The sequence below is a fragment of the Anabrus simplex genome, chromosome 8, assembly GCF_040414725.1.
Source record: "Anabrus simplex isolate iqAnaSimp1 chromosome 8, ASM4041472v1, whole genome shotgun sequence".
NCBI classification, from domain to species: Eukaryota; Metazoa; Arthropoda; class Insecta; order Orthoptera; family Tettigoniidae; genus Anabrus; species Anabrus simplex.
This window is the reverse complement of record NC_090272.1, coordinates 89836040-89863875: the sequence shown is the minus strand read 5'-3', so window position 1 is coordinate 89863875 and position 27836 is coordinate 89836040. Positions and strand designations below refer to the sequence as shown.

General features: G+C 39.1%; 1 protein-coding gene across 1 annotated transcript in view; it reads left to right on the top strand.

Moving 5' to 3' along the window:
- Positions 1-27836, top strand: part of Utx (Utx histone demethylase) — a 381209-nt gene that overhangs the window by 317093 nt on the left and 36280 nt on the right. Inside the window, exons 16-17 of the mRNA XM_067152335.2 lie at positions 1258-1394; positions 19995-20113. Coding sequence (XP_067008436.2) covers positions 1258-1394; positions 19995-20113 — 256 coding nt within the window. The remainder of the gene's footprint in view (positions 1-1257; positions 1395-19994; positions 20114-27836) is intronic.

The following is a 27836-nucleotide window of genomic DNA, read 5'->3' as shown; positions in this document are numbered from 1 at the left end:
GTAATATCACAGGGTCGAAAGAAAACTAAATGTGAAGCCTACAATATAGAAAGCTCATAAAATTTATCAACAATAACATTACATTGACCATTGTTTGTTGTGATGTGCTTTGTGCTATCTGTTGCGACTCATCTCCGATAGATAGGATTACTGCTGCGTACCGAGTATTTTTTTTAAATTTGCCTTACATCGCACCGACACAGATAGGTCTTACGGCGACGATGGGATAGAAAAGGATAAGGAGTGTGAAGGAAGCGGCCTTGACATTAAGGTGCAGCCCCAGCATTTTCCTGGTGTGAAAATGGGAAACCATGGAATACCATCTTCAGAGCTGCCGACGGTGGGGTTCGAATCCACCATCTCTGGGGTGCAAGCTCACAGCTGCGTGCCCCTAAGCACACAGTCAACTCGCCGAGTCATACGAGTGTAACAGTCTGCCTGAATATTGGTTGGAAGTAGCTGGGGAGTTAGATAACTTTCTTCTTTAACATGCCATTCATAAATTTCCCAATACTACAGGTACATAACACACTGGTTCATCATATCATTCGAGCTATTCAATACCCACTCTGAGGCACTGATTGCAACGAGCAGTGTGCATATTTAAAGGAATAATGGCACATGAGTGTTCATGGATGTCTGCCGCCTGATCATTCCAGTTCTCGAAATTTGGACAGTTAGATCGGCACCGTAGTACTATTTGTTAAAAGTAAGAAATGTGCGGCTTTTCATTTGATTATTTTATATGATAACATTGCTTTTAATCGCTACTTTCCTACTGACGTTTCTGTAATAACCTATGTTGACTTCACTTAGGAAAGCCACAAAGCTGGTCTTTCTGATAATCCCGTAGCGAAGCACGGGTACATCAGCTAGTTATATATTAAATTCAGAAGTGGGGCAGTAGCCTCATTTCACTAGCATGAGGACTGCATTCGTCCCGCGGACCGTGTGTTTGACATGCCTGTTCTAAACATTTTCCCCACAACCTCAGCCCCACTGCCAATCATTCTACCAGTTTGTTAGCTTGTTTTAATACACTGGCATGCTGATAGGAATGCTTTCAGCTGTTGGTGCCTCAGTGTGAAACCTACTAAAGAAGTTTTACTGTATTTAAATGCAGCAATTCTGTGTTGTTATTTTCCAGCACATTGAAGAACTCTTGTGGGGAAAAATTGCAACACCACCTGGCATTACTTAAAATCTCCATTAATTGGAGGGATTATAAACTATGTTGTGGTTGTATGTTTAACCCAGGTGCCGGGAAGTAGAACACCAGGACATCAAGAAAACAACAATTTTTGCTCTATCAACATCAATATTGGACCTGGTGACTGCGAGTGGTTTGCTGTTCCTGATGCATACTGGGGGGTCGTCTACAGTTTGTGCGAGAGGTAAGTAGAGTGCCTTTTAGGACAACTTACAGTTGGTATTAGAGTTACAAAGGTCGATAAGATATAAATGGGATTTTTGTTCTTGAACATCAAGAGTTGGTAGGACTGGCCCTGCGCTTCTGCTATGCTTAGGCAGAACCATTAAGAGTGGGGAGAGCGTGCTGTTAGATATTTCTCGCTAATTCGTTGGTAATGCTCACGTTGTCGGAGCAGCAGGTGTACCCCTCCACTGCGCAATGCATAATTATAAAATTTCTTTCTCATGAAGGAGTTACAGGGGCGGAAATTTGTCAGAGATCGACTGCACAGCTCGGTGATCAAACATTGTTAAGGACACGTGTGTTTGCTTGGCATAAGAAGTTCAAGGAAGAACAAGAATGTGTGGAAAATCAGCAACACGATCGCCGTCCTTGGACCAGCAGTACAGACAAAAACATTTGTGCGGTTAAAGACATTATTGATGATGATCGACGGGCGACAGTATCAAAAATTGCAGAAAAGTCTGAATCAGTTTTGGGAGCTGTCAAGCAATCATCACAAACGACCTACAGCTCCGTAAAGTGTGTTCCCGATGAGTCTCTCGCCTTGTGACTGAAAATCTGACGTTGAGACATTTGGAGGTCTGTCAGAGGCTTACAGCAAGGTTTGCAGAAGAAGGTGATGCATTTTTGAGTTGGATCGTCTCCTGCGATGAAACTTGGGTCCACCACTATACTTCCGTATCCAAATAAGCCAGTAAGGAGTGGCAGAGGAAATAGGAGGCAGCACCAGTGAAATCCAGGACTTGACTGTCAGCTGGCAAGGTTCTTGCAACCGTTTATTCGATCAGTGAGGCATTTTGCTGATCTATTTTTTGCATGAGCGACACCCAATCAATGCTGCTTACTACTGCGAACTGTTAAACTAGGTGAGGGTTGGATATCGCTGCAATAGACGAGGCCAACCGATTCGACAGGTCATCCTCCTGCACAACAATGCGTGGCCCCATACTGCAGCTCTGTCTACAAGCTACAGGAAATGCACTGGATTATACTTGATCATCCTCCTTACAGTCCGGACTTATCGCCCTGCGATTTCCACTTGTTCGGACCTCTTAAAAAAGCTCTAGGAGGGCAATGATTTGAAGATGAGTGTGAAAGACTTTGTGCGCTACTGGCTGGTGATATGAACCTGTTTTTCGAAAAGCTGCCCATACGCTGGGACAAATGCATTTCCAAAGCAAGAAACTATGTGGAAAAATTGTAATTTCCTTGTGTTTTTCAATAGATGTGTTACAGAGATTCCGTGGTGAACAGAGGTGAAAGAAGGTGCGGGCATGAATGGATCTATCTACTACAATCAAAAGATTAATAATTAAAAGCTTAAAATTAAAGTTATATTTCTTTTCTCCTCTCTTTTTTTTAAATGCGAAATATTAACAAAATAAGTCGGTCAGCGACAGAACAAGATTTCGGGTACAGTAGTTTAAATACAAAGTAGGAAAAATCACAACATTAAAAAAAAAATTGTCAATCATCTGAGTTTGAAGCTCCCAATTTTACAAGTGTTACTTGAGCACCATTGCTCTATACACTCAAGACTCAAGGAGACAGGTCTCCCACTTTTATTTACAGAAGTTTACTAACACTTCTACAAAATGGAAAGCGTGTCAATGCTCTATGAATTGTCTAGGAGACTGCGCCCCGAACCTCATACCCTTATCGAGGCAACCTTCAACAACCATAGCAGGTTCAAAGGTCTTTCTTTCCAGTTTCTGAAGATTAGCCTCTGTTGGGGCTTCTTTATTGAAGTGATTAGAACCGTTTTCCCTAATTTCATCATATGTCTCACCTGTTTGTTCCTTTTCATGCATCCGTACACTAAGACGACTATATTCTTCCATGGTAAATCTGTGTGTATTCACCATTGTAACACAAGAATGTTTAAAACAGTATCACCATTTGCTCACTAAAACTTACGCTTTCCAGGCCTCTCGAGGCACAACCTACATTTTATAATACAAACACAATTCACTGTCTTAAACTCTCAACAGTCTAACCACTTAACATAAAGAATTTTACAGGAGTATCAAATACTCATTCTACCGGGCCTTGGTGGGAAGAAAAAACACAGGTTAAAGTTACTGACCCAACAATCAAAATGATGCTGAGGCGGACATTTGCACTCTTTAAAATTTCCACAAAAGATTAAAACCCTATTTGGACTACTTGCCCGAAGTTAGAGGCTAATCCTATTCTACTGAGATGACTAGATGGAGAAAATTTAAGTTACAAATCTACAGACAGAAAATGGTTACAAATATCTATATCAATGATATATGTAATGAAGTGGAATCAGAGATAAGACTTTTCGCAGATGATGTTATTCTATACAGAGTAATAAATAAGTTACAAGATTGTGGTCAACTGCAAAATGACCTCGATAATGTTGTGAGATGGACAGTAAGCAATGGTATGGTGATAAACGGGGATAAATGTTAGGTTGTGAGTTTCACAAATAGGAAAAGTCCTCTCAGTTTTAATTACTGCGTTGATGGGGTGAAAGTTCCCTTTGGGGATCATTGTAAATACCTAGGTATTAATATAAGGAAAAATCTTCATTGGGGTAATCACATAAATATGATTGTTAATAAAGGGTACATATCTCTGCACATGGTTATGAGAGTATTTAGGAGTTGTAGTAAGGATGTAAAGGAGAGAGCATATTTGTCTCTGGTGAGACCCCAACTAGAGTATGGTTCCAGTGTATGGGACCCTCACCAGGATTACTTGATTCAGGAACTGGAAAAAATCCAAAGAAAAGCAGCTCGATTTGTTCTGGGCGATTTCCGACAAAAGAGTAGCGTTACAAAATTGTTGCTAAGTTTGGGCTGGGAAGACTTGGGAGAAAGGAGACGAGCTGCTCGACTAAGTGGTATGATCCGTGCTGTCAGTGGAGAGATGGCGTGGGAGGACATCAGTAGACGAATAAGTTTGGATGGTGTCTTTAAAAGTAGGAAACATCACAATATGAAGATAGTTCGAATTCAAGAGGACAAATTGGGGCAAATATTCGTTTATACGAAGGGGAGTTAGGGATTGGAGTAACTTACCAAGGGAGATATTCAATAAATCTCCAATTTCTTTGCAATCATTTAAGAAAAGGCTAAGAAAACAACAGAGGGGGAATCTGCCACCTGGGCGACTGCTCTAAATGCAGATCAGTAGTGATTGATTGATTGATTGATTGATTGATTGATTGATTGATTGATTGAAAACATATTCACCCCGAATACAAGTTGATAGGGAACTCGAGAGGGTGTCTCACACTGTCTATTCCTGAATTTCGGCTTTCTAGGCTAGTTTTGAGATTTACATTTTATGATGAAGTTTACATTATTGAAGATAGGAAATTTAAGTTTACATTTTTCAAGACAGGAACCCTTCCTCTCGAGCTAGCTTTCAGAGCCTATCACCTAGTTATTTAATGGCTGCCATTACCCTACTGCGCTGGACTGCTCGATGAAGGGCGAGACGTCGCCGCCTCCACTCTTAGCACACACTCAATAGATTGGATGATCAAGAAGATAAGGTGGCCCGAGAGGGAGGTTCTAGAAAGTATGGGCTAAGGCCCGACAGCCCCCAATTTTTATTGGATAATTAAATATGTAAAAGAAAACCATGATTGGTTGAAAATTAAATACACAAAATTTCCTATTGGTCATTTTTGAAGTTGGCGGAAAGAGATCGAAGTGTTGACAACTGTGATACACAAAAAGAACAAAGAATAATCGACACAGTTTAGGAAACCTTAAAATAACAAATTACTTTGAAGACTTAATCATTCCTCTTCACAGTAGAGGGCAAAACATGTTTTTTTTTTTTTGGTAGAGACATCTGTAGAGAAAAGTCCAAACTTTTTGCACAAGTTGTTGTTGTTACAAGTTTATATTGTAGTTGGCTCTTTTCAAGGCGCTTCATTTGAATGAACAGGGTGGGTGTACCCTCGCAGTACAGACCTCTCCCCCTTAGTCTCTCCTCATGGTGAAAAATTAAAATTTGTTTGTTAGGAAAAAACAAATTATTTTTACAGACATTTTCTTGAAAACGTTCATCCTAAAGAAATTACGTTGAAGACGATTTTGAAGTTCTCTTGCAGCTGTAGAAGTCTGGGATTTAAAGTTCAAGTTTGACAGCAAGAGCAGCCGCTGCCACCGCCGTTACCAGGGCGGTATCCTTTGGACCCCCGCGTTCTCTCAGATACATCTCTCCCGCTACCATGAGAGGGGTAGCCGTAGTGATGGTCGCTGCAAACCAGATATAGAGATACTGCACCAAGATGGGTAGGCTGTTGAATTACCGCACCTCAGCACTCTCCGGAAAGGATGGTGCTCCAGCACGCCATTATGACGGAATGACGGAGACTTGCCCAGAGCAGTATGGGCCCTACTCCACACCAGCATTGCTCACCAGATGTCACGACTTGGCTGCCGATATCAGAGAGGGCACTGAAACAGTAATTTACTTGGCGACAGAGATTGTTTTTATGGAGAGTGAGAGTTGTGTATTGTTCTAAGCAGCGGTTTCAGATGAGGCGGGCTGCATAGAGGATGAGTGTGTGATTGCAGGCTTGGTGTTGGAGGCGGGGAATAAGGTAAACCTTACTAGAGGGGAAGGTTGTACTGGGTTAGTTACATAATTAAAATAATGCCCTTAAATTATTATGGCCGGTGCAGAAGGCCTCCCCATATACCTTACAACCTGGTTAAAAACAATTCTTTACTGAACTGCAACCGAAAGAAATATAAGTTATTCCTTGCTGCCATAACTTAATAGCCCATACTGCACACAGAAGATTATACCGGTTTGACTTGCGAAGGTCAACCCTAAATATCCTCTCAGTAGCTGGGTTGCTGACCAGAAGTGTATCAGGAGTTAAGAAGTCCAAAATAATACATGCCCCATAAAATCTGGTGGCAAGCTTGCCTGGAGGAACAAAATTCTTAACCATAACTTGATCTCCCACCTTTAAATTGGTGGGCCTCATATCTCTCTCGTACCTTTTCATGAGAAGCTTTAAGGTTACTTCCAGCCTTCTTCCATAGGTCTCTGATATTATCAGGATCTATTGTCTCAGGTAATATGTCAGTGACTGAAGATTAGACAGTGGCTTGTTGGGGACAAATACGAACATGAAAGAGTCAGGGGTGAACTTGTGGGTCTCATGAACAGCCAAATTTAAAGCAACAGAAGTATCCCACCTGGAATGATCTTCATGATGAAAAGCGATCAACATAGATCGAAGATTACGATTGACCCGCTCAGTCAGGGATGGTTGAGGGTAATAAACGGAAGTTGTTACATGGGATATGGACAGATCGAAACAGAATTTTTGGAATAAGTTAGATGTGAAAGCCTTTGTGTTATCAGAAACTATATATTGACAGGGACCAATAGAAGCAAAGATAGAATTAAGACAAGAAATAGTAGACTGAGCGTTAGCCAGCTTAGTCAGAAACAACCATGAAAATCTAGTGAAGCCGTCTACACATACAAGAATGAATTTATTCCCGTTCCCCTTCAATTGGGGGAAGGGTCCGACGTAGTCTATGTATAAGCGCTCCATGGGGCGAGATGCCTGATGCGAAGACAATAGCCCTAGCTTAGTAGACAAGGTGGGCTTACTAGGCAAGCAAGATCTAAAAGCTTTAACCATTTCTCTGATGTCACAGTCCATATCGTTCAAATAAACATCTCTGATTTTTCCCCTAGTTTTGAAGATAATTTTTGGAGATCATTGGCACAAGAACGGTTGGGACCACAACTTTCATCTTCTCATCACGCGTCAAAGGGCAACACAAATCCCCGTTCCTCAACACATAAGGGACAACATGTTCCCCAGAAGAAAGGGTTTCCATAATGGGAGCCAGAACTGGATCTTCACGCTGATATTTCTCAATGCCATGGAATAGCATAGGGGCATCCGTCAAAATGACATTAATACTAGGAGGTATGGTCATGGTCCTGTTCACGAGTGTCAACATCACTAGAAAACATACGGTTTAGTCCATCAGCAACTACATTTTCTGAACCCCTAATGTGTCGTACATCAAATTTAAATGCTGAGATCCTGATAGCCCAACGGGCGATACGTCCAGTACAACAAGGCCTAGCTAATATTCAATATAAGGCTTGGTTGTCTGTTTCTAATTCAAATTTGACATGTTCCAGATAAAGGCAGAACTTTTCCAGGGCAAACAAGACTGCCAATCCCTCTAATTCGTAGATAGAATACATGGCTTCTTGAGCCGATAGTCCTAGACGCATAGGCGATGGGCCGCCTTTCGAGTTCCGTTTCCTGAGGAAGGACGGCAGCAACAGCAGATGAAGAAGCATCAGTTTGGACAATGAATTTCTTAGAGAAGTCGGTCATGGCTAATACAGGGGCGTTAAAAAGAGCTAATTTAAGGTCTTCAAAAGCAGCTTGCTTAGACTGCCCCCATTCGAATTTGACGCCTTTCCCACAGAGCAGGTTCAGGGTCGCCGCCCTGTTAGCGAAGTTAGGAATAAATTTCCTGTATAAATTCACCATGCTTATGAATCTAGAGATTCCATTAAATGCCATTATCAGGCTTGAAGTCACGAATAGCCTGTGTTCTGGAATGATCTATAGAAACACCATTGAGCGACAATATGCCCTAAGAATGACATAGAAGGCTTAGCAAAAGCTAAGTTAGATCATTTAACAGTTAGCCCAGCCTTCTGAAAGCGATTTAGAACTTCTTTCAGATGTTGTAAGTGCTCTTCGAAGGTCTCTGAAAACACAACAACATCGAGGTAATGATACAGATTTTCGAATTTGACATCAGAGAAGACCCTATCCAGCAATCTAGTAAGGACAGCTGCACATGTGGGGAGCCCGAAAGGTACGCGGTTGTCTTCATACAGATTCCAGTCCATGGTGAAAGCCGTCAGGTGTAGGGATTCTTCTGCCAGAGGTATTTGATTAAATGCTTGGTTAAGGTCTAAGATGGTAAAGAACTTAGCCTTGTGAAACCATGAAAAACAAGAATGAAGATCCGGAAGGGGCACAGATTGCGGTTCAAAGCCCTGTAATCAGTCACAGGCCTGAAACCCCCCTGAGGTTTTAGTACAAGAAAATTAGGCGATGAATACGCCGACTTGGAAGGTCGAATAATACCATCCTTTAACAACTGATCGATGATTTCCTTAAGAGCCATCATTTTAGGTGGCGATAGTCTGTATGGAGGAAATCTAACTGGAATAGAATCAGTTAGTTCAATCTTGTACTCAGTAAGGTCAGTGACGCCAAGGGTATCTGAAAATACGTCGGGAAAAGACTGACAACTTTCTAATACTCTGTCTGGTCCTCAGGTAGATGCCTAAGATCTAACGACATCTCACTCTGGGTAGGCGAAATAGATGAAAATGACACAGAACTACATTTCAACAAAGGAATATTAATGTTACTAGCAAACTTGAAAGTGCACGACTTGGTCTGAATGTCGAGCACAAGACCTGTATGAGACATAAAATCAGCCCCCAATATTACAGGGCAGAACAATTGTTTAGCTACAAATAACTTTCCAGGTAAATTTTGAAATGCGAACTTTAGCAAAAAGGAAGCCTAAAATTTCCAGTGGTGAAGAGTTTGCCAAAACACATTTAATAGAAGAGAGACGATAGTCCGGAAATTTACAAGTTTTTAATTTAGAATACCACTCTTCAGAAATAGTGGAACTCACGCTTCCTGAGTCTAATAGAGCTGTTATGGGTTCGTTATTTACTTCAATTTTAAGAAATGGTACAAATTCTGGAGCCTCGGAAGCAATTTTAAGGCATTCCCTAGGGCCTTGAATGATAAATTAGATGAAGTTTCATCCTTGAAATATTCGTTCCCTTATCTAACAGGGGTTGAGCCTCTGGAAGGTGAAGATTGTGACTCAGCCGGTGACACTAGTCACTTCGTATCACTTGTGTTCGTGGAGGCAGCACCAGAAGTTGAACAAGATGGTGTGCTGTTACTTGAAGAGCAATTCTTAGCAAGATGGGAAAATGACCGACACTTGAAGCAACCTTGAGACAGATCAGCTTCGTTCCTAGTTCTGCTCGATTTTACCACGGGACACTTATTCCTAGGGTGTTCACTTGATCCACATGCATAACACTTGTGGGTGAGAAAGGTTCGGCGAGATGGTGGCCGAGCACTCTCAGATGACGGAGGGGGCTTCCTGGCGACTCGTAAAATATCCATATACCTCACGCCTTCGACTGATTGCCATTGCGTCGAGTTCTAAGTGTGTTTGAGGCCAAGATGCAAAACATAGGTATGGTCTATAGGGTGGAGAGATTCCTTCTACAATCGTCTGCACAATTTGGTCTTCTGGGAAATGAAGAGCGAATACCCTGGTGTAAAACATTATATCTTGAATAAAGTCGGCAAGGTTCTCGTCCAAGCTTTGTACTCTAAAATAGTACTTCTGGATTAAAGATGACATCGCTCTAGCCGGAATTAAGTTAGCCAGAAGATGGGCATGGAAGTCTTGTATTGAAGATCTGTCAGCTATTGCTTTTACAATTTTGTCTGAGAGGACACCTACAGAGTAGGGGTAAAGTATTTGAAGTATTTGGGAAATTCAACTAAAAATCTTAAAAATGAAATGACTTCATTAGTTGAGTTAATGGAGAACTTGGATATACCTTTAAGGAGTGGGGCAAGCTGCTGAAGCCGGGCAACATAATAGGTGTCGGCATTAAAGGTTGAGAAGGTTCAAACACTGCATTAGTTATAAAGAACGGTGGAAATTGTCTTGGAAGATCAGACGCTGTTTCCGATGGGGCAGAAGTTTGTTGAGTAGCTACCGATTTCCTACTTTCAATAGCCTTACTAGAGTCCTCTTCCTCAGCTTAGTTTACTGTTTGAATAGGGTCAACTTTAGCACTAGCGGCCCCCAATAACAATTGACTAACTCTATTCAACATATCAGAGAGGTGTTCCAATAGTTTACTTGCTTCCTTAGCATGATCGTACTTCAATTTTAGAGACAGTAGGTCCCTAGCCCTATTAGAGAAGTGAAACAGTCCTGCTTGAACTCTTAAGTTGATTAGCAGATGGATCACTTACTTTAAAAAAAAAACTAACTACAGAAGCTAGCTTGGTTGTATTATCCATGATAGTGGATACAGCCTCATCAGTTTCTTTCTCCCCGAATACCGGGATGCAAATAGGAAATTCCGAAGACTCCTTAAGTTGGGCAATATCTGCCACAACCTTGCCTCCAGATTGGACCTTCCTAATTAGAAGTTCATAAATCAATTCCTCCTTGCGCAAATACCTGTGTGCAAGGACTTCACAAGGACCAGACATGTTGATAGAAAAATTTAACATTTTTGAAAATTTCCAGCAATCGAGAAATTTTTTGAGTCCAATGTAGATTTCTATGTTTAGCTGTCGAAAGGGGCTTTATCTAGATCCATTCAATCACACTCTGCTACTACTTGTTTCAGAGATTCCATAGTGGACATAGGTGAAAGAAGGTGCGGGCATGAATGGGTCTATCTACTACAATCAGAAGATTAAAGTTAATTTCTTTTCTCCTCTTTTTTTTAAAAAAATGCAAAATATTAAAAAAAAAAAAAAAAAAAAAAAGGACGCTCAGTGACGGAACAAGGTTTCAGGTACAGTAGTTTAAATACGAGGTAGGAAAAATCAGAAAATCAACAAAATTTGTCGATTAATCATCTGAGCTTCAAGCTCCCAATTTTACAAATGTTACTTGAGCACCATTGCTCCATACACTCAAGAGTCAAGGAGACAGGTCTCCCACTTTCATTTACAGAGTTTTACTAACACTTCTACAAAATGGAAAGAACGTCAATGTTCTATGAATTGTCTAGGAGACTGCGCTCCGAACCTCGTACCCTTACTGCCTAATCAAGGCAACCTTTATCAACCAGAGCATCTTTGCTCACTAAAACTTACAATTTCCAGGCCTCTTGAGGCACAACCTACATTTTATAATATGAACACAATTCACTGTCTTAAACTCTTAACAGTCTAACCACTTAACATAAAGAATTTTACAGGAGTATCGAATACTCATTCTACTGGGCCTTGGTGGGAAGAAAAAACACAGGTTAAAGTTACTGGCCCAACAATCAAAATGATGCAGAGGTGGACATTTGCACTCCTTGAAATTTGCACAAAAGATTAATAACCTATTTGGACTACTTGCCCGAAGTTACAGGCTAATCCTATTCTACTAAGGTGACTAGATTGAGAAAATTTACATGCAATGCGGCAGCCATACTTAGACATTGTTTAACCGTAGACATCGTGTAAATATCATTTCTGCAATTGGCCCCAAGTCTTTTATTCCCTTCATTGGAACAAGCGCAGCTTGAAAGAATTGGATCGTTCTTCCCTGGACTCCTGGTTGTTAGCAGAACCATTGAGCATGATTTCAAGCTGGTAAAATAAATCCTATTCAGGAGATACATAGGTGTCTACAGTGAATTTGAGGAAGTGAAAAAGATGTGCAGTGGACATGTCAGGCAGATTGGTTGCCCAAGTACGACTACTTTGGTGAAATCTTTTTCAGAGCAGAAGAGCACTAATCTTTTAATCTTGTTTGCAGAGTGATCTTCCACTGTGATCTGATCTCGAACATTGACAATGAGTTATGGAAGACATGAAGAACTGTGATATGACAAACATCATGCACAATACACGTGAAGTCATTGGTGGAGACCTTGTCACCAGTGCCTTCATTGTCTCATTTAAGCTGCCAGTGTTGCCAGAGTAAGTCAAAGTAACAACTTATTGTTGTGAGGGCATACATCTCCCCTCCTGCTCCTGTGAGCAACGCTAAAAAGATTTAAAGCCCTATGGTGAGGTCTGCCACACTTTCAGCCACAAAAAGGTGTGCGTTGATAAAATAAACTAAGCCGGTGCAGCAGGGGGCGAAGGCCAAATCTCCCTTGCCAAAGAGGTTGGCTAAAGCCTGTTCTAAGCCGGTGGAGATGGCTTCATTGACCAGAGCTGGGAATGTCCCTTCCAGCTCATCTAAACTAGAAAAGAAGGCAGGAAAAAAAGGAGCTTTCCCTCCTATGGGGGAGAAACCATGCCCCCTACTTCGAGGGTATGTGTCAGTGCCAAGTGGAGCATCTGCTCCAAAGTCAGTGTGCTCTGCTTGTAGGAAGATTCCTCGCTACCAAAAAGCATCTTTGAGGGCTTCTGGGACTCTGTACCTCTCTCAAACCTTGTCCTGTGCTGAGGTGATGGATGTTGAGGGTTCATCTCCAGCCTCAGATGGAGACAGAAGCAGTGTTCAGGTTAAAAAGCAAGAGTCCACGTTATGACACTTTTACAGTGAAACTGCAACGATTATAGCAAGTCATCTTGCTGAGCTGCACCAGCTAATCGGTTAGTTTGTGATCAGTATAGTCTATATTCAAGAACCTAACCTCAGACTAGATCCTCATACGGTCTTCAACTATACTATACTTCAATTGAGGCGTCTAGTATCAAAACCGGCCAAGTCACAAAATTTACGAAAATGAGTTAAGGTTATCAATTTGAAGTAGAAGTATAGCACTATCAGGTGAAACAAGAATATGCTTTAAAATCGTCCATGTCTTCATGTTATAGAGCACTGAATTCTCGGTCGTGCAACAGAATCGACCAAGTCATGCAGCCAGTGAATTCAAAACCGGCCAAGTCAAGGAACGAGCGACAATCTTTATGATGCAGCATTATTGTCTGGAAGCTTGTGTTGTTACATTAAGCAACAATGTGATAATATCAGTAGGCAAAATCGTTCCTTGTAATGTATAATCTTTGAAGTCATAATATTTTGTTTTTTGTTCGTTTGCAACACTGATTTACGTATTCGCGGGCTTCTTACCGTCATTGGCGCCAAAGCAATCCTATTTCCGGTGTGCTCGTATTTTGTCATTATTGTGTGTTGTGACGTGCATATTGTTCCGAGTGGTGAACTGAAAGATTTAATTTCATACCTTGTGAAATTGTACAAAATTGCAACAAAAACGGCCAAGTCAAAATTTAAATTAACAAAAAAGATGGGTTAATTATCAGTTAGATTTCTCAAAACAGCGGAACTTAAATATTAAACCATTAAGGATATAACTGTGAAAAAAAATATTGTCTGACCATCATTGCTTTGTCTCTACAGGTTTTTCGTCCATATTGAAAAATATGCCTTGAGTGACTTGGCCGATTTTGATACTAGACACCTCAATTATACTTCAACCTGAAGTGGTACTTGTACTTCCTAGATCTATGAATGTACCAGCTAGGGATATTTATCAACTACGTCGAACCATCTTGGTGTATTGGGAATCGGAGTGGCTAGCTATCCGAACTCCCAACAGGCTGACTCCCTGTGGGTGGGGGCGGTAGAATAACACCCACGGTATCCCCTGCCTATTGTAAGAGGCAAGTATAAGGGGCCCTAAGGGCTCTGAACTTTGAAGCATGGGTTGGGGCCCTTAGCTGAGTCCTGGCATTGCTTCCACTTACTTTTACCCGACTCCTCACTTTCATCTGTCTTATCCGACCTCTCTTGATCAACTCTTGTTATCTTCTGACCCTGACACTACTGTATTAGCTTTGCGAGGGCTAGGAAGTCTTTCATTTTCATGCCCTTCTTGGCCCTTGTCTTCCTTTGGCGGATACCTTCATTTTTTGAATTGTTGGTCTCTTCCATTTTTTCTATCTGATTAGTGTTATATAGAGGCTGGTTGCCTAGTTGTACTTCCTCTAAAAGCATTGATCAATACCATCGCCAACTCCCAACAGGCTGATTTGTGAGAGCAATTAAGAAGCCAACTACCATGTGACGGTCCTTTTTCCAGCCTTCATAGAGAGAGGCTGTAGCTTTGTGTACTGCTGAGGCAAGGTCATGTAAGATCTACGTACTCTTACATCCTAAAGGGGGAAGACTCCCCGCCCCCCTTTCACCCCTAGTGTGTTCTTGCGGTGACACTCGAACTCGTACTAACCAATGACACTACTACTGCTGTCATTCGCTTTATATGTGAGAGTGGATTAATCAAGGGTATATACATTTCACCAAGCTTGTTAGCTGCACTGTTGCAAAACTTAACCATAATAGGTTAATATGGTTGTTTGATCCTGTATTGACTTGTCTGAATCTATTACAGAACTATTTAAAATGGTTTTATTTGAGTCCACCTTGTCAATACACCTTATAATGATAGAAAGCTATTTATTTTATTTTACTTATGTCTAGGAAGAATAATAGAGAGCTAAATATAATCCACCAAATTGCTCGTAGCAATGGATATTCCAGAAAATTTATTACTAGAATGATAAATAAAATGAAAAATGAACCAAAAATAACTTTAATTAAAGAGCGAAAGGAGAAAAAGAAATGTGCAGTTCAAACTTTTCAAAATAAGCACTCTTATTAACTGGCTGAAATTTTCAGGAAAAGGAACATCAATGTTGCATACAAAACTGATGTGTATGTATGTATGTTGGATATTCAGCCTGAAGGCTGGTTTGATCCTCCACAGCTCTGCCAACAGCTGTCATAAACAGCCTAGGCATCACTGAAGAGGCATACTAGGGAAATGAGGAGTGTTGTAGTTTCCCATTGCTTTCCTCACCGAGCCAGAAGTTGCTATTACATATCAGTCTGCCAAGCCCACTGAAATGCATGCACCAACTGACCCTATGAGCAATATTTTCACACCATTCATAACAGGGACTGGCTGCATAAGGAATGGTATTACTAGCATCGCTCATACCGCGGTCACTTTCATATTGTCAAAGCCAAGGATGAGACTGAGACAGACAGGGCAATGAAAGTAACAAATTTATTCTAGCCCATACCAGAAGACATAGTGCACTGTAAACACTACATCTCGCCAACAAAGGCATACAAAACTGATAATTCTAATAAGATAATTTTCAATTCAGATAAGATAGAGAATAAATGTATATTTAATAAATCAGGAATTTACAAATTGACATGCCGAACATGTGAACGATACAAAGGACAGTCTGGAGGAGGTTTGGCTATAAGGTACAAAGAGCATGTTAATGCAGTCAAACATAAAATATATTCAGCAATGGGAGAACATGATTGAAAAGAATCATAAATTTACAGACATTTCTAATGACATGGAATTAATAAATTTGCCCGTAAAGGGAAAATTCATTAATGTTTTGGAAAGTTTACAAATTTATCTTGAACAAAAAAGTGATTTTGAATCAAGTTTAAATGAGAGAAGTACAGAAGATAACCCATTGTATAAACTAGCATTTGATCATTTAAGGAACAAAAAGAAGAAAAAAAACTTTAAGATCTTAAATTTATATAGGTATTCTCATTCAGTTCAACAAAATTTTATGTAATGATCATTTTCATATTATTTCATTAGTTTCTTTATTCATTGATATGGTGAATTAGGACCCAATACTTCTTTAAATTGTAAAAAACAAAAGATAGTGTTATATTGTTTTATTCTTTGAACTGACATTACTGATGAAGGGAATGGATGATTTTCCCAAAACATGTTTGGTAAAATAAATAGTTTTCTATCATTACAAGGTGTATTGACAAGGCAGACTCAAGTAAAACTATTTTAAGTAGTTCTGTAATAGATACTTGATAGCTGCACTCACTTAAGTGCAGCCAGTATCCAGTATTCGGGAGATAGTGGGTTTGAACCCCACTGTCGGCAGCCCTGAAGATGGTTTTCCATGGTTTCCTATTTTCACACCAGGAAAATGCTGGGGCTGTACCTTAATTAAGGCCACAGCCACTTTCTTCCTACTCCTAGCCCCTTCCTGTCCCATCGTCACCATGGGACCTGTCTGAGTTGGTGAGACGTAAAACACATTGTTTTAATAAAATATATAAATTTCAAGCGTTCTGCTGCTTAGGGAACCTACATTCTCTTTTGAAGTGTTTTTGACATTTTTGGTGGTGGTGGTGATTATTGTTTTAAGAGGGAAGTACAACTGGGCAACCATCCTCTATATAACACTAATCGGAAGGAAAAATGGAAGGGATCCGACACTTCGAAAAATGAAGATATCGGCCAAAGGAAGACAAGGGCCACAAAAGGTGTGAAAATGAGACTCCCTAGCCCTCGCAAACCTAATAGCGTCGGGGTCGGAAAAGAACAAGAGTTGACCAAGGGAGGTCGGATAGGATAGATGAAAGTGAGGAGCCTGGCACAAGTAAGTGGAAGCAATGCTAGGACTCAGCTGAGGGCCCCATGGTCGCCAACCCATGCTCCAAAGTTCAGAGCCCCTGAGGCCCCTTTTAGTCGCCTCTTACGACAGGCAGGAGATACCGTGGGTGTTATTCAACTGCCCCCAGCCACAGGGAGATTTGACATTTTTGTCTTAATACAATATTATTCAGAGAGGATGGTACCCTAGTTGTACTTCCTCTAAAAACAAAAATCACACTGTTACCATTTCACTTACCACGCCACTCGGATCAGAATAGGACTACAGAAATTCCAATCATCATCATCATAATCAATTCTTGATTCCATCTAGCTGGGTGAAGGTGTTTTAGTCTCTTCCAGTTTGTACTCTCCATCCACAGCTGACTTTCTAATTTTTGCTGCTAATTTACATCATGTTTTGCAAAGCCTTTGAAAATTTTCCTTTCCCAACCATCAGGAGGTCTCTCTCTGGACTGCTTACAAACAACATTCTTTTCATAGTATGCTCTTGGGGTCCTATTTGGAGCCATCCTTCTCATATGTCCATACCATCGTAATCTGCTTAATTCTGAGATTTCCAACAGACTTTTATCCAATCCAAGTGGGAGTTACTTACACTAAACTAGCTCATGCACCCATGCTTTGCTACAGATTTCGACATTGTGTATGGACTTCTAGGTAGAAAATGTATACACGTTGTGAAAAAAAAATTCATTGCAGTGCTCTAAGTGTTAGCCGAGAAACACCAAGGGAGGTTGCTATGCATAGTTTCACATGTAAAGTTGGATTTTGGAAGTTTTTCCTTATATTGGCAGCTCCCCTAAGGCAGACCCCCTTGCCTACTAATGTTCAAATTATACTGTCCAAGGTGGTTGTTGAAGTTAGGTTGCTCTTTAAAACTTCCTTGTTAACCACATTATTCTTCATCCCTTTGGCTGCAGAATCACAAGGCTGTCCTGGCCATTAGAAAAACAATCATTTCTTAAATCCGCACCAGCAACTTTTAAAGACTGTCCCTGAGCTTTCTTTATTGTCATTGTGAAACATACTTAAACGAAAATTGCAGTCGTTTGAATAGGAATCAAGAGAAACGGAGTGGGGGGGGGGGGGTGAAAACTGTTTCTCCCGCACTACATCCCATGAATGTGGTTGCTTCGTTCATGTTACTAAGTAATGACTTCACTTGCAGCCTGGTCCCATTACAAAGCTTAGCAGATATCAGATTCTGTAGCTGCATTATAGGTGCTCCCAACTTTCAGACTGGGATTGTGAGGTAGAAAACCTGGTGGATTTTAAGTTGGGAGGAACTCCACAGGGTAGTGGACCACGTCCTCTATCTCCATCACAGGGTCCACAGACTTTGTAGGAGGTTCGGAAAAGAAAATGAAAGTAGAGTTAACTACGATTAAACGGGAACTACAGTATACAGGAGCTCTAAGCCTGGTAGAACAACTATATTGTGACTAAGTGCCTGCACAGTTTGGGCCACGTAGCTATCAGTTTGCATTCGGGAGATAGTGGGTTTAAATCAGACTGTCGGCAGCACTGGAGATGGTTTTCCGTGGTTTGCCAATTTTCATACCAGGCGAGTACTGGGGCTGTTCCTTAATTAAGGCCATGGTCATTTCCTCCCCTCTCCTAGCATTTTCCTATCCCAGCATCACCATAAGACCTATCTGTGTTGGTGTGTCGTTGAAAAAATCGTAAAATAAAAATATTGTTGAACAAAGGCTGAAAAGATGGAAAGTATTAAGAGTAAAAGATAGAAGATATAAAGATGAAGTGTATGATGAATAAAAGTTAGTTTAATGAACAGTATCAATTGTCCGATATAGCGCAGAAGTACGTCTGATTGTATAGCTGTAAAACAACACGCAGAAGCATGTCTGATCGCATTGGTGTAAATGAGACAACTGACTGTAACAACCAAAAGATTTGGAGTATTGTCCGTGTGAGTAACTGGAGTTTGATGGTAGTAGTGCTGGTTGTCGTCGGTGTCCCTTCAGAATCAGAGCATTGTCGTGTATGGAACCGAATACTGTGTGTACTGCTGTCTTTTATTTGTGCATAGTACCACTATGTTAGGTACAAAATAGGTTTGTGATTAGTAGCAACAGAGTGCATTGCCAGCTTTTACAGTACCTGTAATTAATAACACTTCAGGAGTGACACCATGGTTCTGGCTTGTGTATGATTAGTATCCACTACATGAGGAACACCACGGGATAGTAATAGTCCCTGTGGTTAGTACACTTAAGTGATGAATACCATAGGTTTGCGTTGCCTGTAAATGGCGCCGCAATGTGCGAAACACCATAAGTCTGTGTTACATGTACGAATTTCATTACCTGTGAGTAGTACCGTCATGTGCGAAATACCGCGAGTCTACGCTACTTTCTATTAGTACCGCAACATGACAAATACCATGGTTCTACTTTCCTAGCGATAAGTACCATTATGAGGGGCCGATGACTTGGATTTTGGACTCCTTTAGACTACAAGCATCATCGATTCAGTATTATGCTATAGAAGCAGTCACTTGGTCAGTAATACTATTGTTTTACGTCAGTTTCTATGACTGTGGGGCATTGCGGGTCGGATCCACTGATTGTTTTAAATTCGTATCCATCCATTCATTCTTCGTCCTCACGTTTTGAATTCTGGTCAGTGGAGGATTTTGTGCTTTAATTTTGTCATTCCATTTCATCCCATTTCATAATATTAGGGGCCGATGACCTAGATGTTGGGCCCCTTTCAACAACAAGCACCATTATCATCGTCGATTTTCACCAACTGTGGTGAGACACATAATACGATCTACACTACCAAAAATTTAAAATTTGGTTTAAATTGAGCTATTTGTTTTGGAAGTATGGCTGCATTTTCAAAATTATCTAGATGCTCCAATATTTTCTTTTTTCTTCTTTTCCCCTTGTTTGAAACTTTGTTATTATGCTTAGATCAAAAGAATAATTTGTAGGATTATGTTTATTGTTGATTAAAAGCTTGTATTTTAACAACATTATTATTAATAAGTGGCATTGCGTGTTATAAACATTTGATCTTTCTGTCCATCGACTTGAGGTAACTTAATTCTAAAAGTTTTAAATTATTTTGAAAATGGATACATTTTGAAGCTAAACAGGTTAAAACTTTTTTTTCTTTTTCTTTTTCCTTCCTAAACATTTTGAATTCTAGAAGAGTTACTTTTGAGTAAAAGCAAAGCTGGAGCTGTTAAAATTCTGCTGGCTTGCATATTCATGAATTACTTTGTCAAATTTCTGGTGAATCAGAATTTGTTGTTAAAGTGCTTTTGCATTTTGTTGTATCAGTTAGTGATATGTTATTTGTTCATTGATTCTATTTCCAGAAATAATATCAATTATCTTCATGGTTCATGGTGGCCCTCTTTGGAAGATCTATACGAGGAAAATATACCGGTGTACCGATTCATGCAGAGGCCTGGAGATCTTGTCTGGGTTAATGCAGGTCAGTAGTTTTGTACTGCATATTAAGGCCACCACATTTATACCTATTATTGAAGCTGCCTTCCTTCTATTGGTGATTATCCTACCAAAGTCCATGAGATTTTAAAGATATAAACTTCATAGTTTTTCACCCCAGTTACCATATTTACTTCTAACCCAATGCAGATTCGAGTTTTAAAAGTTTTACAATATTATAGGGAAGGATCCACCTTTCAATACTCCGTAGTAAAAAGTAGTTACAACCTGTTTAATGGGACCGGTTTCAACACATTTAGTGTCATCATCAGCCAATTAGCAAAGATCTTAACAATAACTAACATATTAAACATAGGCAAAATATTAACATTGTATCACATCGTGGCAATTCAGTTAATGTTCAAAACACAATAATCACAGTCAAGATGTGATACAATGTTAATATTTTGCCTATGTTTAATATGTTAGTTATTGTTAAGATCTTCGCTAATTGGCTGATGATGACACTCTAAATGTGTTGAAACCGGTCCCATTAAACAGGTTGTAACTACTTTTTACTACGGAGTTTTGAAAGGTGGATCCTTCCCTATAATATTGTACATCTTATTTTCTCTATTCAATACGGAACAATCATGAAGTTTTTAACTTTAAATTTTAAAAGTTTTGAGGTAAAAAAAAAAAAGTGCTGGAAATTGTAATGCACAGCTGCAAAAGAGGAACATTTATGGATTTTAATTTTAGTACCGGTAAAACTATAGAAATGTTAACTTTACTTTGTATAACATTGGGTTTATTTTTACCTAATTGCAATACTTTTCCCAACAATAGGTTCATGTTTTTTTAAATTATCGTATATATTATCAGCCATCCATTGCATATTGCATGTAATGAAAATAAGGTTGGGCCGATTACCTAGATGTTAGGCCCCTCTAAACAACAAGCAAGCAGCAGCAAAATCAAGTTCCGTATTGACTGTGATATTTACAATAAAGTTTATAATTTCCACGTATTCAATACCATATACAGTAAATTAATCTGTTAGATTTAGTATTTTTAAGTGAACATGTTTCAGCTCTTTGAGCCATCATCAGCACTGAAAAACATACAATTAGATTTACATTAGATTAAAATAATGTACAAATATAATATTTATGTATGGTATACATATTAAAATGTGCAGTTCTTGTGGAGTTTCTTAGATAGTAAAAATGTTCATATGTTAATGACGGCACTATTAAAATTATCACAGTTATGATAATTAAAATATATCTTGTTAAATTTTTGCGATTCTGTCAACTGGAAGGAAATTCTTCTATTGAAGATTAATATTGCTGTTAATCTATCTATATATATAAAATAAGAGTTTTGTCTGTACATTGCTCAGAATTTGAAAAGAGTGGTGTTTCTCAATCGGTCATGTCCACAGAAACAAGGAAATGCACTTTTTACTTTTCTGTAATAGGGATGTAGGCAGAGAAAGTTCGCGCCAGATAGCGCTCGTGTACTACTGGGTAAGCGCAAGGCGGTCGTCTTATGTTTCTCCCAGTCAGCTGCGAGTAATGTATAGAATGTGACAGTTTTCTGAGCTAAAGCCAATTGTATCTTCTCTAATTTTACTCCAAGACTATATTAATTGTATAGGTATATCCCCTAGAATATTACGGATGATTTTTAGCGTTTAAGCCTAAAACTGATGCAAAATGAGCTACGGACCAGAGACGCTAAAACTAGCGGGAGGAAGGAAGAATTAGTACAGCGGTAGTTAGAAAATTCTAACACGCTTTATTATTCAAATAACAAATAGGATTCAGCATGCCTTTTTCTGAAGATTACAATTAGTTGAGTATTGTACATTGATAAATATATAAATGTACCTCCAGGACTTAAATCATAAATAAATATTAAAACACGCACTTGCTCCCGTGGCTTATAGACTTCTAATCATGCATTTTTTTTTAAAGGTTGATGGCTTACATGAAACTGAAGATACAGCCTTTGTCCTTCACCAAACGCATGTGAATATTCTTGAGTTTCCCAGTGACGGTTCCATACAGCCTTTGTCCTTCACCAAACGCATGTGAATATTCTTGAGTTTCCCAGTGACGGTTCCTTTGAATATTTAACCATCAGCCATAAGGTGGAGATCACTATCACAAATTTGCATCTGATGGATTATTTCGTATTCAGAAAATCGGAAATAAATGGAGCACCTGTTTCCAACTACAAATCATTGTGTTATGCTAGATACAGACTTTTCAGTGAAAAGTTTGTTTGTTTATAAAAGGTTAATTTCAATCGGGTGAAATTATAAAATGCAGTGCTGTGAAATCCAAGTGCACAAAACATAAGACCTATAATGTGAAGCTTATTTTAGGAGTATCTGGTGACATTACAGAAGGGGAATATAAACGTTTATCTGGAGCAGGCCCCAAGGCATGTTGTAAGAATATTGCTGCTGTAAGCTACGCATTAGAGCACTTCCCCAAGACTAGTATTATTCAGTGTTCAGAAACATGCAGCCAAAATGTATAAACTTTTCAGCATCCCCCTGCCAAACGGTTAAGGCCAGTTAGCCCTATGAAAGTGGAATGTTTGCCCTAGGAACAAGTTTTGCTATTTATAATCTCAGTTGCACTAGTTATAACTCTAGTCGAGGGGTATTTCTGTCTAAAAGCAAAGGGGCTGTTTTAGTCGAGGGTTATTTCTGTCTAAAAGCAAGGGGGCTGTTTTCAAGGACATTTTCTCTATCAGACCAAATGTTCAACTCTTTAAATTGGCAGTACATGAAATTAATCCAAACATTAAATATTCTCCCGACAGTAGTTTTATTGATTCTGAAGTTAAGGCCTAGTTCATCAGATTTGTTGGTCCTTAGCTTCATAACTGTCAAGAAGAAACACAGTCTGTTTTCTCCCAGAACAGCAAACACCATATTACAATGTTGGACGTCTACAAACCGTGTATAAAGCAATATGACGTCACGATTACGATTATATTACGATTAAAACCAAATTACCTGTAGTATTTTTTGATTGCTGATGTCTTTGAAAATGGGAGTCACAAATGTAACTTTCACTTCTTTGGGTACATTTACGATTTCTTCCCATACTTCAAAGGAGGTCATTTCTGCATATTCCGATAGTTTAGGCTTATCGTGGTAATCCGGCAATTTTCTGGTGTATGGCCTCTTCCTTGTTTTTGTTGTGTTTGTGGTCCATGGACAAAGTGATGGAACAGCGCCCGTTTTTAATCTTGCTCTCTCACCTTTAAATACAAACGCATAAATTCGCTGGTTATCAAAATGCCTAATCAGTTTATAGGTAGGAAATAGGAATTATTTCCCTTCGTAAATCACACTTACCCAACAAAGTTTTCGTGAAGTCAGCGGGTTTAAAATAATGGGAACACGCTTTAATATTTTCGGTCAGATTCTTCTCACCGAAATTTTTCCTTCTAATAGTATGTAACAATTTCTTCCTCATTTCTTTATTTTGTTGAAACTGGTGGAACGAAAAAATGGGCTTCCCTGATTTTTTTCAAAGAGGAACATTGCAACAGCTCAGCATAGTCACGAAAATAACAACTTAAGCAACTTAAATTTGTGGGTATTTAGCGGCATGAGTACACAGGAGACAAATGAAGAGCGCATTGCGCTTACCCAGTACAACAGCAGTGCGCTCTATCAGTGCTAGTTCTGTACATCCCTATTTCTGTCTGTCTATATGTCCACCCATCGCGAGAAAATAGCTAAAGAGAATTTAATGAAAATCGGTATGTAAAGTCGGGGGGTGAGCCACTACAATCTAGGCTATAAATCATTTTATTCATGCTGAGTGAAATAGTAGTTTAGGGGAAGGCCTAAAATTTAATTCTCAGATATTCATATTGTTAGTGGTTCTATCGATAAATACGGTAGTACATAACTAAAGTTATATAGAATTAAATTTGTAATGATTTACGTCTGATACATTTTTACCATACCGGCTATTATAGATAGGTAGGTAGATAGATAGATAAAAGCCTTTATTTTCTCTGGCGAAGTTAGGGCTCTTGGCCCTTTCTTACACGTAACCACACACATTATTATTTGTTAATACAGTGACACTGATTAACTTAAAATACTAAGAACTACAAATAACACTAATTTCTGAGACAAATATATGAATATATACACGCAAAGATGACAGAAAGAAAAAGGAACTGCCTATATAATACAGATTTGAAAAAAAACTCATTTCAATACACAACGAAAGAAATACAAACGTAAAAATACTAGTAAGCTTAATAAATTTTTTTTAAATGAAATTCAGCTAATTGCATCCTTGCAATACTACATCTAAGCTAAATTTAGTTAGTACTAGCTATGCTTAGGCTACTTCTACTTCGTAAATACAGTACGGATGTTTTTAATTTAATTTAAATTATCATATTAACCAAATTAGTAGCATTTAGAGGCAGGATGTTTAGGTCTAAGCTAAAGAACATATTTTGTAATAATGTAATGAGTCGTTTGTCGCAATCAGCAGAGTTGTATTCAAATCTCCCAGTATAATTATATTTTTGTACAGTGGAATTAACGTGGCTAAGCAAAGTTCAAGGTTCAATATATGTCTCACATCTGGGGGTTTATAAACTACTCCGATCAGTACTTTTTGATTGTTAGCCGAAACTTCTACAAACATAAACTCTGGTCGACAGAGATATTCATGAATTTGTATTTTTGTTGCTAAGTCCATATCAATGTCGAGCCATGAGAAAATGGGTTTACAGAATTTAATGAAAACCAGTATATAGAGTCGGGGGAATAAGAAACTACAGTCTAAGCTATAAACAATTTTATTTACCCTGAATGAAATTGTAGTTAGGGAGAAGGCACCTAAAATATAATTTTTAAATTCCTATGTTATTGGTCCTATCGAAAAGTACTGCATAACAAAAGTTAGAGAGAATAAAATTTCCAATCATTTATGTTTTATTCAGTTTTACCGTATCGACTATGATAAGAGTGGTATTTCAGAGTTGGAAGAAAACTAAATGTGAAGGCCTACAATATCGAAAGCGCATAACATTGATGAAAAATAACATTACATTGACCATTGTTTGTTATGATATTCTTTGTGTCTTATGCTGCCACTCAACTCCGATAGATGGGATTACTGCTGCGTTCTGAATATAAAAGCCTGACTGAATATTAGCGGAAAATATCTGGGGAGTTTGAAAACTTTCTTCTTTAGCGTGCCATTCCTCTGGTTCATACATTTTCTGATACTGCTGATACGTAACACACTGGTTCATCATAGTATTCCAGCTGTTCGATCCCTACTCTGACGCGTAGTTTTGAATGAGCAGTGTGCACACTTACGGCAGAGGCTCGCTTAGTAGTAGTAGTAGTAGTATGACCTGGTCTTGAATTACGGCCTATTCCAAATTATAGCACCACAATTCACTAAATAACTCAAAATTCAACCCCGAAAAGAGCCATTTCTTAAGAAAAGCTTCTTCCTCTTCACTTTTATTACATTCTACATTCATTTTATTCCAAACTAGCTGATGTACCCGTGCTTCGCTACGGGATTCTCAGAAAGACTGACTTGGTGGTTTTCCTAACTGAATCCAACATAGGTCATTACAAAAACGTCAATAGGAATGTAGCAATTGAAAGTAATATTATCATATAAAATACTCGATCAAATGAAAAACCGCACACTTTCTCACTTTCAACGAACAGTACTGCGGTGCCGATCTAAAAGTCCAAAGTTCCAGAGCTGGAATAACCAGGTCGCATACTGCCGTGAGCACTCCTCTGTCATTATTCCATTAAATATGCACACTACTCATTCCAATCGGTGCCTCAGAGTAGGGATTGAATAGCTCGAATACTATGATGAACCAGTGTGTTACGTACCAGATGTAACAGAAAATGTATGAACCAGAGGAATGGCATGCTAAAGAAGAAAGTTATCTTACTCCCCAGCTACTTCCCGCCAATATACAGGCAGGCTGTTACAGTCGGTACGACCAGGCGAGTTGCCCATGTGGTTAGCGGCGCGCAGCTGTGAGCTTGCATCCGGGACATAGTGGATTCGAACCCCACTGCCAGCAACCCTGAAGATGGTATTCCATGGTTTCCCATTTTCACACCAGTCACACCAGGCTGTACCTTAAAGCCGAGGCTGCTTCCTTCACACCACTATTCATTTCCTATCCCATCGTCGCCATAAGACCTACCTGTGTCGGTGCGACGTCAAGCAAAGTAAAAAAAACCTCGGTACGCTGCAGTAATCCTATCTATCGGGGATGAGAGGAAACAGAAGACAAAAAGCACATCACAACAAACAATGGTCAATGTAATGTTATTGTTGATAAAGTTTGAGCTTTCTATACTGCGGGCCTTCACATTAGTTTTCTTTCGACTCTGTGATATTAGGGTGTCCTACAAAATTATTTATATCGTAGACTGTAGTTCCTTATTCTCATACTTTACATACCGATTTTCACTAAATGCTGTTTACCCATTTTCTCGTGACTCGGCGCTGATATGGACTTAGTAACAAAAATCCAAATTCATGAATATCTCTGATTATATGCGGTACAGTAACAATGTATAAGACACAAGTAATCGGAAATTTAATAACTTCTTACATAACTACTACTAACTCACGACATAACTAAAGTTATTAATTATGTAGTATTTATCGATACGACCACTAATAACATAACTTATTTGAGAATTACATTTCAGGCCTTCCCCTAAACTATCATTTCACTCAGTGCGAATAACATTATTGACAGTCTAGATTATAGCAACCTATTCCTCGACTTTGCATTCCAATTTTCGTGAAGATACGACCACTAATAAAATAAATATTTGACAACTAAATTTTAGGCCTTCCCCTAAATTACAATTTTTCTCAGCGTGTATAGCCTATATTGTAGCGACTTATTTCCCATCTTTGTCTAGTGATTTTCATTAAGACACGACGACTAATAACATAAATATTTGAGAATTAAATTTCAGACCTTTCCCTAAACTACCATTTCACTCAGCGTGATTAAAATAATTTATAGCCTAGATTATAGCGGTTCATCACCCGACTTTACATTCCTATTTTCATTAAATTCTCTTCAGCCGTTTTCTCGTGATGCGTGTACATACATACAGACAGACAGACAGACAGACAGACAGACATTACGGAAAAGTAAAAGATGCATTTTCTTGTTACTGTGGACATGACCGATACAGAAATACCATTCTTTTCAAATTCTGAGCAATGTACAGACAAAACTCTTATTTTATAAATATAGATTAGCAGTGAAAATGGGGTTTCTCCTCTGGTTTGGAGGAAAAATTTGCTTCCCGTCAGATTTTTCCATCGCCAGTATAGTGAATTGAGATTTTCCAACTCGTCGGGTACTCCTTGGAAATATATTAGTAAAAGGGCATAGTTTTTTCCCTGGGACTCCCACTATTCGACCCCACCCCCACCTGCAAAAAGACTAAAAGTGTTCACGGACCATGGCTGTCTGCGGCCTGGTCATTCCAGAATGTACGGCAGCAGAATAATTATAAATTGAATGGACACAAATTAAATATTGAAGATCGCACCTTACTAATGGTGTATTGTATATAAACACGTCTTCGTGTAGGAGAAATAGTAAATATCAAAGCACTATAGTTAAACTGAAAAGAATATGTTATTAAAATGATACATCCAATGATCAGAAGAACCAGAAATGGAAGTAGCGAC